This window comes from Rhynchophorus ferrugineus, unplaced genomic scaffold, assembly GCF_030347505.1.
Source record: "Rhynchophorus ferrugineus isolate W39M unplaced genomic scaffold, kcgeb_rfMv2 rfM4, whole genome shotgun sequence".
Taxonomy (NCBI): Eukaryota; Metazoa; Arthropoda; class Insecta; order Coleoptera; family Curculionidae; genus Rhynchophorus; species Rhynchophorus ferrugineus.
Window position 1 is genome coordinate 28,268,035 of NW_027472583.1, and position 17,130 is coordinate 28,285,164.

At 34.1% G+C, this 17,130-nt stretch overlaps 1 protein-coding gene across 3 annotated transcripts in view; it reads right to left on the minus strand.

Annotated features, from left to right (window-relative positions):
* Nucleotides 1-2,785: 2,785 nt before the first annotated feature.
* uex (metal transporter uex) overlaps nt 2,786-17,130 on the minus strand; it is a 29,029-nt gene continuing 14,684 nt past the window's right edge. For all 3 annotated transcript variants that reach the window (XM_076401491.1, XM_076401493.1, XM_076401494.1), the window contains exons 5-9: nt 5,787-5,968; nt 5,392-5,720; nt 4,931-5,332; nt 4,641-4,867; nt 2,786-4,506 (exon numbers count right to left, since the gene is read on the minus strand). In XM_076401491.1, the coding sequence (XP_076257606.1) occupies nt 4,249-4,506; nt 4,641-4,867; nt 4,931-5,332; nt 5,392-5,720; nt 5,787-5,968 (1,398 nt within the window). In that variant the 3' untranslated portion in view covers nt 2,786-4,248. The remainder of the gene's footprint in view (nt 4,507-4,640; nt 4,868-4,930; nt 5,333-5,391; nt 5,721-5,786; nt 5,969-17,130) is intronic.

The following is a 17,130-nucleotide window of genomic DNA, read 5'->3' on the forward strand; positions in this document are numbered from 1 at the left end:
ATTTACGGGATAAACTTTTTTCAATATATAGCATGGAAAGCATAATACTGCGTTCTAAATGTTTCTAATAAGGGTAGGTTTGATTTCTTTCTGTCGAATTTGTTTAAAAGGTGTAAATAAATATCCAGAAATGTGTAATAATTGATCTCAAGTGGTAGTATATTAACATTAACGCTAGGTATGGAAATAAAAACTATTTAATTAAAACATATGGTTGAAATGATATATTCTACATGTATGATACGTCATTTAGGAGTAACATATGTTGTCTGATAATCAGGCATAAATTAAAGATCCAATAATTTAATATACCACGAATAAAGGCGGTAAAACGGTAGGCTGTATTGGATTAAGGTGAATTATTAGAAATTCTTATGTTTTGTATATTTTTGAAAAAATCTACAAAACATTGCGCTTGTGCTGCATACTTCGATTTGTAGAAGTATCTTTAGACATGATTAAATTTAACTGGCTGACTTAATAGTGTAGTGAGCAAAAGATTTTTTCTTTAATGTTGGCCATAGAGAAATAAATAAATACAAAATACTCTATGAATGTTGACCGCTCATCGCCGTTGCACCATCATAATCTTGTGTAATTAAATCCTTATGAACGGATAAATAGTGTTAGAACCGATTTTGTAGAATCGATTTGGTGAAGGTGTTTGGGCAATTAAAACACTGGATTCAACTGAGTCACTCTCTATTTATTTCGACAAACATCTCTGTCAAAGCCCCAACACAGAATTAATCAAGATGGCGGGATCTTATTCCTGTCCGGGTGGCATTAGTCAGAGCATGCGCCGTAGCGTTTATTATAATTTACAGGAAACTACTTTAATATCGATTATGCAACCATATATACATGATGACTTCAGATGTAGGCGCACCCACCCAATTATTTATATATCCAACAATAGCTAGTATATTAGGACCACGAATTGAAATATACTAGTGGTGAGAATGTGCGTGCTTTGAATTGCATGAAGATTGAGTGCTTGATACGATAGTTGACGAAGTTAATTACCTTGTTTAGTTGGATAATATTGGGTTTGAATGGAGATCCTGTGCTGATAAGCTGGATACATGGAATTTTATTCCGGATGTTTTTCCCTTGAATTCTTCGTGGTAGTATAGAAGGTGGCATTAAATGCATGCTTTCTGTAGTCTGATTTAGTAACATTTCTAAAGAGGGAAAAGCTTGTCCTACTGTAACATTTTTATCTCGTAAAAAAACGTTGGCTTGTAAATTCGTATAGGTTCATGATTCCCAGAGTTTTAATAGTTCGGTATTTTTCAGTAATAGTCTTGTTATTGTCACAGTCAGAAATCTTTTATCGGATTAAAATCAAGATCTACTTCATCCGGTTCTTGGCATTTGCACCCAATGCAAGCAAATTAAGCAATTGCTTAGAACATCACGCCTTGGGGGTCACCAGACACAGCACCAAATAAAATACCGATAAATAAAAATTGGTACTAGTTTACTTATGAATAGGAGCACTCACAGACGTGGTTTGCTAAGGGTATGAAGTAGTCTTAATCCGACTCCGTTTACATCTGTTACAGTTTTCATGTCATTTAAAAGGATTATTACATCTAAATCTGCTTTAAAACTGTGTGCAATCATTGCTACGGCTATAAAATTATGAATTTTAGGCAGTTATTGATGTTGAAGGAGAACTGGAGATCTACGCGGATTTTCGAAGCAGCTCAACAAACAAGCTACAGTCTTCAAGATATAAATAATAACTGGGTGATAGTGTCAGTCAATAGGTGACCTCAATGTGAAGCATTACTAGTTTATTGGCACATCCGTTACAATTTGTTTTAAATCATTATAATTTCAATTGCCAATACGAATTCTTATATTACTTTTTGGTAATAAAAATATTTTAGTTAGATTACACAGATACTTATGTGCATTCAACATCACTTATATACGAACCATCATCACTGAAAATACATAATGCTGTTTCTATGGCATAGCGTCAATAGCTCCAAAAGGTCTGAGGAATAGAGAACGCATTTTTTGAATCTATCCGAACAATACCTAAACAGTATATTCAAGAAAAATTAATATCAATTCGGGATAGTGTAAAAAATTATTACAATTGGTTAAAACGCACATCATTGATAAATGGAAGAGCCGATTCGTTGGGCTCGGTGACCGCATGTATTTTTGACTATTTCAACATATCTTTAAAGTATTTTATGTATACCATATTCCTAAATTATTCAGCTTAGTTTGCTTTGTTCAGTAAATAGATGGCTCAGTCAAAAGTAAATAAAATATCTTCGAATGTTACTAAATTTAAAAATTCCTTCCTGCAAGTAATTAATTTGCCCAATATCATTTTTTTATATTTAAACGTTAAAATTTGAATTGTTTTTGCACTCATACACCTATTTTATCGAAATATCCATCTACGTAATTTTTTGTCTATATACATCTTGGAGGTTATTATCCAAGTTTTGGATTTTAGGAAATGACGCACTAGTGTGAAGTGTCGTTTATTCCTCTGCCCTTGATGTTGAGACTAATAAGAGCTATAGTTTTTTTAGTATGTTCTGTGTTTTAGTTCAGTTTGGCTTTGACATACAAGAAAATGTTATCTGTTAATGTTAAAAAGTTAAATATATATATATATATATATATATATATATATATATATATATATATATAGTTATAGAAGTTGTTAGTATAATAATCATCGTCATTTAAACTATATTACTAACTCCACTTTACAATTTATCCAAGACCACAAACAAATAAAACCCAGAAAAAGTTTTAATATCTTTAATATTATTTTTACTTTATCATCTTATTAAATATAATAACAACAAAAATAAAAAGCACCATTTCTCACATTGTTTTTCATGATTTTTGTATAAGTAGCCAAACTAAATAAAATATATGTATATATATAAAAGGAAAAGAAGAGTAAACATCTTTGATCACAATGAAAGTTTAAATAAGGCTTTTATCGAGTAGGCATTGGTACACGAATTTATTTTATTGGGGTACAAAAGAGATATCGATGTTTCGTTCTTCTTTTGTTTTAATATAACAAAGGAACATATCTCATTAAGCAATATTTTTGGCACTAAGTAAATGATAAGGTTCGAAAAAAATTAAGAGTTAAATTGTTTTTTTTAAGTAGATTTACAATACAGTCATAGGAGTACAAAGCTATTTTAGATCGCGAATGAAAATTAGAGAGCTTTCGCATTTTATATATTGACCAACTTGTTAAACTTTTACTAAACTTGTAATTGAATAAACGTGAGATAATCTTATAGAAAATTCTTCAGGTACAATTCCGCATTACTGAGGGCCGTTCCTGAAGAACCACGTTCAAAATGTTCTAACATCTAACCTTATAGAAAAATACGAATCCAGTTGAACATCATTTACTGTTACCTCTTCATTTGTTTTAAATCTAATAAAGATATTCAAAGCCTACTAAAAAGCTCCTTGGCTTTAAACAGACTGTAAATAATCTTAATTGTGCAATAATATATATATTTTTGATTATCAAATAAAAATAATAAAATAGTTAATTATATTAAAAGAAACAATAGAGACCAACATTTCCCTATTTTAGATGAACCAGAAAATCTAAGTACTCAAATTATCATCCACAAATATCACTACAAGTTAAGTACGAAGGGCACTGAATTAAATATATCTGACAACATTAAACTGTATATGAAACAGTGATATAACACCTAATGTTGATCTCTATCCTACAACAACAATGTATCGGGCTTGGATTGGTATTGCTAGTTATTGATTTTATCTACGCAGAGTTTTCCAAAAAATCAAATATAAATCTGATATGAGGAATATTACCATCACTTGGAATTGCGACTCCAAGCAAATTATAACTTATATATGTTAAAAAAAAATGTATATAATTTACCTTTTTAGGATACTCTAACACATGATAATTGAACGCAATAGGGAGATTGGATATAGGAGAAACATTTAACATTTTTGTTTTAACATTTATAGTGCAACAAATTCGCGCGCTATATTTTGCATACAATGAGTATATGCAATTCAATGCCGCGTCAATATCCAACACTTAAAAGTTAAAAAAATAACGAAGCGAAGATGTCCTGGACTCTTCCTGAAAATCATTCCCAAACTGGGGAATGATTGTCAGGAGACAGAACATCTGACGCCCGTAAGTTAAGTACAATTTTCATGGTCCTGTGGTGAGGGCAGGACCTGCTCCTTTTGTTATGACTTCTTCGGTAATAGGGAAACTTCCTCGCTCTTGTTGTCTATGTGTTCGTCGTCCACTGGACTGCTCTTTAATGAACCATTAATGTCACGTACGCTCAATCTTTGCGGCGGACTCGCGTGACTTTTGGGACTCTGTGCATCTGCTTGACTTATTAGTTCTTGCTGACTCTTATTTTGCAGATTTCTCGACGACTTCCTTCTCGGTGTAATTCTTCCAGTACTAATATCGTCGTCATCCACTGCATGAAGTAACTGTAAAATATAACAGAGTTTTCATGTTGTGTCTTCTTCATCGCTCAAAAAACTGCCGGTTAAGCTATGGGAAAGGACCTAAGGGAGGATAAACGGGTGAGGGGGACGTGTCGGGAACTGAAAGGTCTATTTACCTTGTCTATTTCTTCATCAAATTGTTCCTTGGTTTCATTTTGGCCCCGTTTCGATTTTTCCATAAGGGTAGCTCGTTTTGCTGCTAGATAAAGGCTGCGTTTAATTTTCAAATAAAGTACTTCGGTGGAGGCCCTCACAGTATAATCCGGTATGAAGGTATGGCGCAATAAAGAATCAATATTTAACGATTCCAAACTACCCATACCTGATGGAGCCGCTGGGGACTCTAATCATAACAAAAAAAAAAAAACTAGAAAAAGAACAAGACATTCCGCTATCGCTAACTTACCAATTCCTACCGTTTGCACTAAGGCCTGGGTGCCAAAGTAGGTAAATGGTCCGCCTTCAAACACCAAATTCTCCTTACCTACAGTTACTTCAACTCGGCCCTCCAAGATAATAACGAAGTAATCGACAGCCTTGCCTTGGCTGTAAATGACATTAGATGGATCTGTACGCCAGTCTTTGTTCTTCTTGATGTGCGAGACAATGTCTTGCTTTAATAACCGTTTCAGAATTGTTTCTGAGATGACGTTTACTTGGAACGGCTCCACGCTGGTACTCAAATATTGGAAAGCAGCCAGTGTTAGTTGAGGACTCATCCTGACCTTGTTCTTATCAGTTTTATCAGCAAATACCGTGAAGTCTTTGATTTCAGCATTTTTCCTTCGACGCTTAGTACGATTATCGGCTGAAATTAATCAAAACAATATTAGTAATGGAGCATTTATGACCAAAGTTAATTCTTACTGATGACATCCGTTTCGTCAACAATTTCCGATTGAATTAATTCCTCTATAACATCTTCTAGGGTGATAATACCGATAGTTTCATAGAAAGGATCGCCTTCACCCTCTGTATTGACTCGCGAAACAAAGGCCATGTGTCCCTTGTTGCCTTCTTTGAAGATCTTGAACATCACATCTAAAGTAATATCCTCAAAGATAAAATTGCATGGATTCTGATAAAACTGGCAAAGTGTCTTCAATGGTGTGTTGTCATCTGGATCAACAAAGGCCAAATCCTTTATATATAACATGGTGACGATATTCTGTCTGTGACCTTCATATACGGGAATTCTAAAAATATATATTCATAGTTATATGACATACATAACACATTAAGTTTATTGATATATTGATTACCTGGAATATCCACTTTTCATTATCTCGGTTATAGTTTCGAAGTCAAGAACGGCTTCATAATCCAACATGAAGACATCTTCTATATTGGTCATGACGTCTGCCACTGTTTTCTTGTGAAGTTCCAGAGCACCGCTAATGATGTTGACTTCATCTTTGTCCAGGTCATTTTCTCCAGTTGTTACCTGAAAACATAAATCATTAAGTATAGCTATTCTATTATTAAATTAAAATAAAACTATTCAATATATTGTTCATGTCATGTTAACTTTGTTATATCTATTTGTTAAGTGATCCGTTATTTGCATACACCTCTATGTTGTGCTCGTAACCATATACCGTTAAGATTGCAGTCATCAAATAATACATGTATTTAGCGATGACTAAAAAAAATTACAACTAAAACACTTTAAACATTTCGACCAACTTTGACACACAATTGTATATTAGGTCATCTAATCTTTGTTTCCTTTGAGAGGAAATAAATGATAAGACAAAAGATAATGGAGGAATTATTTAAAAAAAGGTATTATGTTGTATAGATAATAAGAAAAAATAGTTGGAGTTATTTATAATGTTATTAATATGGAATTCAAAAGTCTAAGTATATTTTGTTGTCAAGAGCGTAAAATCGCCGCGTTAGGGGTTTGCGATATTTTGACCGGTTTGGGCCGGTTATCAGCGCTAAGCTAATCAATTTTTTGCAACTATCCGCGAAAAAATCAAACTTCTTTCATTCTTTAGCGTACGCATGAATCATCTCTATAATAAACAAATAATCTAGACAGGAAATCGCGGAAAGCTGTGGCCATATGCGCTCACTTGCCGGACACTTCGAAGGCGATTTTTCGATATTTCACGATAAATGTATGCCTCGTGAAGCATTGTTGACGCGGTCTGGTGATTATGGCGATGAGAAAATATTTTTTAGCACTCAGTATGAAGAAAGCGGCTCGAATTTTGATGAATTGCCCTGTAACAACAAACCGCAGCTTTTGTTAGCGCTGTTAGGTAGTATATAGGTATAACATAGATGGCGCTGAAGGTTAGGCTTCTTAATCTGCGTGACTCCAATGCCCGTTGAAATTGTAGAAGGTCATCAGTATTTTGATTGCGAAGAGTTTGGCGGTTGCTATAATGTAATTTTAATCATATATTCGATGAATTAAATTTGAGGAAATTCGATATTATATGAATATTAGATTTTTGTTTAGTTAATTGATATGTAGCATTTTTACTAAATATTTTAAAAATTATAGTCATTCGCAACGTATTTTCTTAGGAAACTAGAATTATAACTGATGGCCGCGTTAAAGCTAACGTTAACGTTAAGTTAATATGTTAATACGTTAGAACCAATGCTTATATTTTTGTTTTATTCATTGGAATTTCACCGTTGCTATCAAGAAGGGGTTCAGAATAATCAGTTCGATCTAGTTCGAATTAGAGCGTAGCAGTAACAATCTGTCCATTTCATCAATTACGACAACATTTTATCAGGTTTCGGTATCATCCTGATAAACACTCGACAATAATATGGGGTCCCACTTGCTCATGTTGACCTCAGCCCTGCGAAATGAAGTTGACAAGTACGGATAATGAGTGGGGGGATAGGCCTGGCATACTAGATTCTCGCTACGACCTTGATTCATAAAAGCGGAAAAGTGGGGAGTTTCATTATTTTTCGCTAGCCCCCTGTCTGATAAAGAAATTTACTATAATTAACAAACAGGGCGGGTGATATTGAAACCTTATTAAATTAGCTTAGGGTGTAGACTTTATGGTCTACATTGATAAGAATGGTTTCATATGATTATATATATATATATATATATATATATATATATATATATATATATATATATATATATATATATATATATTAGGTGTATTAATACGATTATTGGCTGAATAAAATAAACTTGCTTGTTGAGTAAATTCGCGCGAAGAATTCCATCATCATCATCAAATCATCATCTTATTTTATCCCCTTGTATTTTCCATCATTTATAGAGTATAAATTATTTTAACTATTTTCTTGCTCTATCCTTTAATTAACCTAAAAAAATTCGATATATTGTTTGCAGTTTCGCGATATCGACATATTTTTAAAATATCGAAAGTGATATATTGATATTTCATCCGCTTCTGATTTACCTATACACTATAATAGAAGACACCTATCTGATTCCATCAAATACGAGACGTTATCATAATAGGGATGTCGACTGAGGAAAAATATCGATATATCGGTGAACAAAAAACATCAATACTTTATTTTAACAATAGTGACATTTCTTTACTTCGACTATACTTTTATGCGCAAAATTCACTTGATCATCAGACAGAAATCTCAAAACAAAATTTGGATACGATTCAAAATGCAGACATAGACATGTTTCTTTCACGGAAATAAATAAATAATGAATTCCATCTGGTAGTTCGATATTTTAGAGCTTTTAATTTTGGGTCGTTTAAGTTTTTTAAAAAAGGTTTGAGAATTAATGTGAAGGAACTAAGTCGGATTGCGGCTTGTTCTTAATTGTAGAAGGAATTTGTCACCTTTGCGAATAGCGAGAGTTATTCGAAGATTGTATTTGCCAGATGTGCTACCTTATAACATGTCGGAGGGAATTCAGAGTCTACCATTTTAATAATCCGTTTATTTTACTGTTTTGTGCCGCCCAACCGGAATTTCATCAAAACAAGCTAACAAAAATAAAGATATATCGGGCAAAAGAATCGATATTTTTTCGGCATTCTACCCTTAAATAAGACAATGTGTGAAAATTTAATAAATCAGACTCTTGCTAATTCAGATACATACATTTGCCAATTCGCGCACAATTATTTCTGTGTTTGACGGTTCATATAAGAAAACAATCTGTTGTAAGATTAGTTGTAATATACTTTCATCCTCCTAGAACCCGTTAACATTTTGTAGTCTTATACCCAAGTTTTATCCAGCCCTATATAGGAACAATATTGGAGGATTCGTTCTCCGAGGGAAGGTTAAATTGAGGATTTTCCCGTTGTATTGTAAGTTTAATAAAGTTACAGATAAAAGAAAAATTACCGGAATTATAAGTAGGAAAAAACAACGCAGCATGTGCGGAGTGAAATTAGAAGTGTGGGTAATATCGTAAACGTTTAGGTGTCTAGTTTGTTTTTACTGGACATTTTATTGCGTTATTATCTGTAATGTAGAGGCTTTCAAATTAAACGAACTGTGTTGAAATAAGCAAATTAGAGCAAATAAAATGTTCGTTGTGTCTCAAATCTCTACGTCCTTGAATCCCACAACATTTTTAATAATCAAATAAGTCCCCACGTCTAGTTTATTCTTCTTGGAATTAAGGAAAGATAATGAAGGTCAGGGAAAATGTTGATAAAATTTGCGGCTAGAGAATTTTGCGAAAATATATAGGTTATTCAGATATAATTATTCAAAACAAAGCACTCAAATGCATATGAATTTATCCAACACTGAAGTTACTTAAATAATCCAGATTGAGGTGTTATAAATATATATTATAGTTTATTCAAAAATATATCAACCGCAAATTATGTAAATATTCGGAGAAATTGTTTTAGTAGCTTTTATATTTTAATTTTGATACACATATTTTTATTAATTATATTTTCGCTTTTCTGTTTTAAAATATGTAAGGTTCTCTGTTTTATTAACCAGGGTTTATCTGGACTCGACCTATTGCTTAACGTACATTCTGAACCATGTTCTTTAATATTACGACTACCGATTGGCCAGCAACAAACTTAGAGGCTAATCCAATCTAGCCTGGTTACTGGCGTGCCTAGAATGCTGAGTCCTTGTCCGATTTTAAGACTGTTGCCTAAAGACATTTACAATTACAATCACAGGCATGAAGTATTGCAGTAGTAGGAGGACCGTCCTGTCGCCTTAACGAAACGCTACCGATACTCATCAATCGATTCAAAGTGATATCCTCAAAGCGATTTACTGAATTTAGGAAACGGTCAGAAGTCAGACGGAGCTAACTCAGGCGAATACGGCGAGTTCGGAATGATGTCAGTTGTATTTTTTATGAAAAAATAAAATAAGAATTTTCAGACCGTAGTTCCGGTCTTTTGGGATGGAGTTACTCACAAAATGTATAACTGTAGTTGTAACTTCTGACGCCTGTTTTTAAAGACTATAGTAATAGTAGTTTTAGTAAAAGGAATATGAATCAGAAACCAACATTTCTTTGTAATAATTTGTTTTTATTTATGCAAAAAACCTGCAAAAACATTCTGTAGACTGGTTTGGCCACATCTGTGGCGAATTAATTATAAAATTGCAACAAAATACAATTATTTCTCAGGTTAAAAAGGTTTATCAACTTTACATTCGGTTTCCCCATAGATACAAATTTTCTGTTAAAAGATGTTGCTAAGGAACGTTAAGTTAAGAACACCTAAAAAATAAAATCATATACACGAACATTTTCACCTCACATTTGACACAAAATTCCTTAGTGGACCCCTTCAGAATGAAGTCTTCGTCGAAAATCTTGGTCTTATATGATGAATATGATATGGTATCCTGGTGAGGGCTTTCATAAGAACATATTGCACAGAGAAAAATGCTATATTAGAAAGTGAAAGGAGAAAAACTACAATGTAGCTAGGATTATAATATTACTTAAATTTACTGATAATTGATACATTGCATATTAATTAACTTCAACAACGAAATGGTATCAAAATTTAATCTACATTTTGCGAAGAAAGTTATGTATGTTGCTTAGGTAGACTATTTCCTACGGAGTGTGCACAATAGATATGTGTAACAATGTTTAATATAACTCGAAATAACATGAAACACATGCACATGTTTATATAAAAATGATACACTTTCGATGGCAACAACAATTGCAAAAAAGTTATAAATTTAAGAAGCTAAATGTTGCCAAATAAAGTTATCTTAAGTTTTTTAGGATCATTTTGCCTATTTGTTTTCTAGTGATTCATATCTTAATAGTTACACGCAATAAGTCTTGTTTGCTACCATGTAGTAAGTTTTTTTATATCCAAATAATGCTGTTCTTGATATTTTGGAACCTCCTTTTTACCAACTAGGGTTTATCTAGACTGGACCTAGTGCTTAAGGTGGAATCCGAATTACGGCCTTAATAAACCATCTTAGAAGACATTCTTCCCAGACTGATCACTGGAGCGACTTGAATTATTGTCCTTGTCAGATTTTGTACTCTTGACATATGGACAATTATAATTATAAAAAAACAGAAACATAAATTTATAACCATGCCTCAGCAGACCGATCAGCAGTTGTAGCGTTCTCGCATTTACTCCAAAAGCGTTTGGCGTTTGGTTTCTGCCGAGACGTGGCCTAGAATGGGCGTCGGCCGATTGGCGAAACTCACCCGAAGAGAGAATGGTCCCGCAGGGGAAGGTTCTTTGAAGTCATCAAACCCTCAGTGAGGGTAAACCTTTTCTTTTCATTCTAGTATGTGGACTAACAACACCATTTGTCCATAGGGTTTCGAGTTGGGATATTTCAAGTTAGAGTATCGGTATATTTTCAAGTTGGGATATTGTTTGATAATTGGTTATTATTTCAAGTCTGGATGAGTATAGTTTCGGCTCCTGCCTCAAATATAAATGTTGCTGGAAACGATGAAATCATTGGAAAGGCCAACTCCGTTCACTTTCAAGTACCTTCAAGTTACCTTCTAGACCACCTAGTTACTCCTAAAATATTTAGGCAAATGATCAGCAAGATACCGAACAAGAAATCTCCGGGTTGCGATAATATCTCGGTAGTCCAACTCAAAAATCTTCTCCACAAGCAAATCGTCGAAACACCTTCTGACTACAGAACTAGTAGCCTCTTAAGTTTCATCTCCAAGCTTGCTGAAAGAGCAGTTCTCTATACTCTTAACGATTTTACGAAGGCAACGATGAGCAATTAGGGTTCCGCGCCAAACACTCAGCCGTTCATCAGGCACATCAGCTGACCTCAAAGAACTATGCTTGCAGCCTTTGACAAGATTTGGCACGAAGGCTTAGTGGCGAAATGCATTCAGTTAAGTCTTCCCGATGCCCCAACAGCTCTTATCAAATCATTTCTGTCAGGATAATCGTTCCAGGTGAAGATTAAAGATATTCTCTCTACCCGGAAAACCATCGACGCAGTAGTCCCATAAGGTTATCCTAGCACCCGCTTTATTTAATATTTTAGGAGGATTTAATCTAGGAGACCACAAGTTGAGACAGCTTTTTACGCAGACGACACTGCTTACTTTGCTTCTTCATAAGAAGCACCGCATATCCAAGTCAGACTCCAGATACAACTCGAGACGGCGGCGGTCCCGCGGTTATATTTCTGGAGGTTGCAAGTCAACCCACAGATAACCCAGGCCATCTTCTTCCACAGGAAGTGTCTTGCACCGAACATTTTGCCTTTTAAAATCGAGAACGCCGAAATTCCATGGTCAGAAGAAACCACCTACCTCGATCTTGTCTTCGATCGCAAGTTTAGGTAGAATTCCCAGATGCAAAGGTCCCTCCAGAAAGGGCAAGGTATTGTCAATCTGCTGTTCCCGTCCATCAACTGGATCAGCAGGCTCCCTTTTTCAATAAAAACTCTCCTGTACAAGATGCTGGTTTGATCAGTTGTTCACCTAATCTGATGAAACGTCTTTAAGTTTCAGAACAAAATTCTTAGGAGAATAATCAATGTCCCCCAGGTTCACGATTTTACATCCGTGCTCTACTCGAGATATTCCTCCACTCTTCATCTCTCGGATAATAGATACATTACCGACCTGGCGGATATTTTAGACCAATAAATCATCCGACTCTTCGTGGACCATTCTATCACAGCCGACGCTATCCCGAGGTTCTCTTACTCCCAATTGTATCGACCTTTCCCGTCGAGCAACTAAGTCAGATACCGCGAGCTGCATGGTGTGATAACGACGTCACGGGTACCCTTCTTCCTAATAGTAAGAGGTATCAGCTGATATGAAGTTTAGTGGGTAGCCCAGAGGCAACCTCCACATAACCTGTCCAACTCAGTCATTCCTGCGAACCTCTGCAACCAGGTATCCGTAATAGGACTCCCCTGCTCAGGGGAAAATTATTACTTTTTAAAAATTAACAAGATTACTTATAGCAGCAAATATTTATCATGTAACCCTAGTAGATTTAATCGAGTTAAAATTCACCCAACTCATAACCGTTCATAATCTTCTATATAAATAAATTAAATGGCCATTGCAAAAACTATCAACAAACCATTAGCGTAATAATAATTAAAAAAACATATCAAGGATGAAACAGGGCGACAAAATGGGTGCGGGTTAGTTTATTTTTGCTAAGGTTTCAGATCGATCGTTGTCACCTCTCCTGTATCCGCCTTGAATGGAAGGAAATTGATTTTTTTCTTCGCTGCCGACACTTTACTCCGATTTAGCACAATTAGAATCTCGGAAAATCAGTTTGCCGGTGAATATAACGACGCAAACTGTCAGAGATCTATCAGAATGTATGTTAGTCGTCAATCATCACACGCCCCCATGAATACAACAGAAAAATAAATTTTACCTGTATTTCTGTGTTCGGTTAGAAATTAGAAGCAAGTTTTCGCTACTTTTTTGTTGAAATATGGATTAATCTATCCAAAGAAGTTTTGTACATACATCCTAAAGCAATTTGTAAATTCGTTTTAGAATCAGACAATATTTTTCTTCTCATGTTATTCTAGTTAAAAAGAGATACAATGATATAAGTGTGGCGACCGCCACGACCCTTTAGGCCACCACCAATTTACCATCAACAACTACAAAGGTTGGCAACGCCGGTGGATTAGTACCATGCAGTTCCAGGATATAAAAGACCATCAGGACGACGTCTCGCTCTTTTTTCTTATCACCGTCCCCCTGTAACAGTACCACTTCCACAGCGCTACCGTACTTCCTTCACCTTAACCTAATATCCTGTCCATTCTCCCATCGACCACATGTATCAATCGTAAGTTAGAATAAACAACTTTGATTCAACCAGTGTTTTTAGTACCCATGCAAATTCCTTCCAAAGATAGTAGTGAGTGTTCTGATAGATAACCGCAGCGGCAGCCACACGTTTCGACCGACCGACCGACCCGACGAACATTCCTACATAAGTTCAAAAGGGTAACCGAAGAACTAGCCTTCCAAAGTCGTCCGCTTCTCAAACGTATGCGAAATTCTTCAAAACAATAGTAATATAGGTTATAAACTGGCAAACATTGTTTTAATGGTTTGCTTGTTTTGATAAATATCAAATCGCTGCTTATTATTACTTTGATTTGAAAATTCGGAAGTCAGACAGAACAGATTACATCTCTAATCAGTTACTTTAAACAGAAACGAGATAATGGAGGCCATCCCATCTTGCCAGTAAAATTCGTTAGAGTTGTAAGAATATTTTTCTGTTAAATATTAATTTGTTACGATTTTCATTGAAAATATTTTTTACCGAGTTTCAGCTACACTGAATGTACTGACTACACTGAATATTAGTATGAATATGGTCACTGAAACATCTCAAAAAATTAAAAATATAACCTTATATTAACCGAAATAAAAAACGTCCTCATACGAAGCGGGGGACGAATCAAGATCAGCTTGGTGTTAGCTGTATCAGAGATTAAATATATAAGAAATATATAAAAACAATGAGTAGTTTTTCAAAAGCAACATAATTTAAAACAATTATTTCAAAGGAAACTTTCAAAGGAGTCTTTTAACTGGATCAGACACAGTGAAGAAATTAACAAATGATATAATTGTGAACAAATGTTAGATTGATAATTAACAGTTTAGTTATTCACTTGAATGAAGCTTTCTGAATATGATATCATTCAATGCTGCAAATTTTCAAAACAGGGTGATGAGAATGGAACAACTAAAGGTGAGTATATAAGTAATTTACGATAACTGCAAGAAATGTTACGGTAGAATGTATGAAAGATTTATGTGCACAGATATGTGTGTAATGGTTCAAAATATACATGAGCATTTGATTAAAATGTATCAGAAGAGAAATAATAATAACTATTTTGCAGATATGGTAAATACATTAAGGAGAATGCAATGATGAAATATAGTTTTATCATCATTTAGCAGAAATCAGCTATTAACAGTACAAACTAAGGAGAAACAAAATGATATCAAAATGTCTTTACAAGGAAACACTGTACCGAAGGACACAAGAACTAAGCGTAAAAGGTAAATATGCTCTCTAATGAAAGTAAAATATATTACTCGGATATACAATTGTTAATTAGGTGGATTAGGCCTCCAGGGGATACAGTTACATATATTACATTACATTATAACTGTGTACTTAATTGTAATTTTAAGTCCTTCCAAAATACATGTATTAGGCAATATAATGATAAAATAATTGTTCACACTTTAATAATAGATAATAATAATTCAAAGTGTAAGCCTACCAAAGACGGACTGTAGCTGTGAACTAATCTAGTTTACTGGAATTTAGGCAGAAGCTGCAAGTTCAGGATGTGAGGCGACCAAAGGCGGACATTTGTACATCATTTGCTCAGCCGTACACTATTGGTTAGGAGAGTGGAATTTTGGGTAAAATAATTCAGTACGATGATTAAACAATCAACAATTACAAAGGCTAACTGTGGATAAAGATACAACAATACTCATACATAATTATACTACAATAGGAAACTGTCCAAGCCTGACTACATCAGATACCTTCTTTGGTTGTTTCTATAGGGGGGTTTTATAAAATGCGACTAATATGATGATATGACTAATATGACTTGATATTCTAAGAAATTGGTGTGATGTCTGGTTACGAGTGTACATTCCTTATAAGGGTTTAGTTGATATCAGTATAGCTCAAAATTATAGTATCAAGTAATTATATCTATTAATCTTAATACTTTTTGATAACGTTTATAAATTGTTGGATGGTGTATTTTTAGACGTTAAAAGTTATAATTATGAAAACCGTAAATATAATATATGGAAAATTTTGTATATACGTTAAGAAACGTATTGTTAAAAAAACTTTTAATTTACTTAAAACTCATTTTATATCAACGGAAAGAAGAGGTGAGTATACAGTAATATTCACCAATTCCACTTACATTTTTAGCGGTTATAGCTATGGTAAGGCTAAAAGAACAGACAACATGAATGTGTTTATACACTATATCTTTGATACTCTTTTCAGGGCACTGGCAATAATTTTTTTATCAATTTACTTAAATTTAAACATATTTTTCATTTCTTGCATTTCCTAACTCCGCAGTCCCTTTCAACAAATCTTACTACAAAAATGGTATCGAAAAGTTCGAGGGTCGCTATAATCAGTATATCATCCTGGAAGGAAATTATGTTGAATAAAAAAACCAAATTTTGCCAAAAAAATTTGTTTTACTATGGTAGGCCATTGTCAATTTTGTCAATTGTCAGTTTTGGTTTCAACGATTATGTAGTGATTTTTATTCCAATGACAAAAAAAGTCTATAGGGCCAATATTAGCCGAAGAGAATGCACTACAATACTTATTAAAACTAAGTTAAACTCTTAAAGAACATTCTGACAGCTTAGCAATCGAAAGGTCCAAAAAAAAGACGGAAAATACGCGGACTAAAATACGTATTCCTTGAAAATTCTATTTGACAGACTGGTGGCTTAACACAGAAGAATAAGTTCTCATGGCTATCAGCCGGTATCAGCAAGGTGTAGTGTACTAAAACATAATGAAACTGTCGCTGCAGGTGTCTACCAATGTTAATTGAACAATGTGGACGGTATTGAAAAAAAAACCAGCAATAGTGAGTAATAGACAAAAAATTATACTCTTGCATGAAGGCTTTTGCACCTTGAATCGGAAGTTCTACTGCACCCAGTGCAATCACCAGACATAGTGTCTTCTAATTACCACTTGTTCAAATCAATGCAGCACAATTTGGCTGGCATACGGTTTTGAAAAGTTGAAGAAGTGCGAAAATGGATCGATGCTCGGATCGCTGCCAAACCAATATCGCTTTTTCAACACGGTATCGCCAAGATGGGAAATTTGTAGAAAATCATGTATAAAGTATTTCGAATAATTTATGTTATAACAACGTCTCTTAATAAAGGCCCTTTTAAATAATAAACATGATCAGAATATATGTAAGCACTTAATAATAATTTGACTTCATTTTTAATTTATTTTAATAACTAGAACTCGACCTAGTAGAAAGAACATTTAAAACATGTAGAACTATTGAAGTTCAACGATCTGAAAGGAAACATTTTGATCAAACATTAATCGTTATAAAATCCGG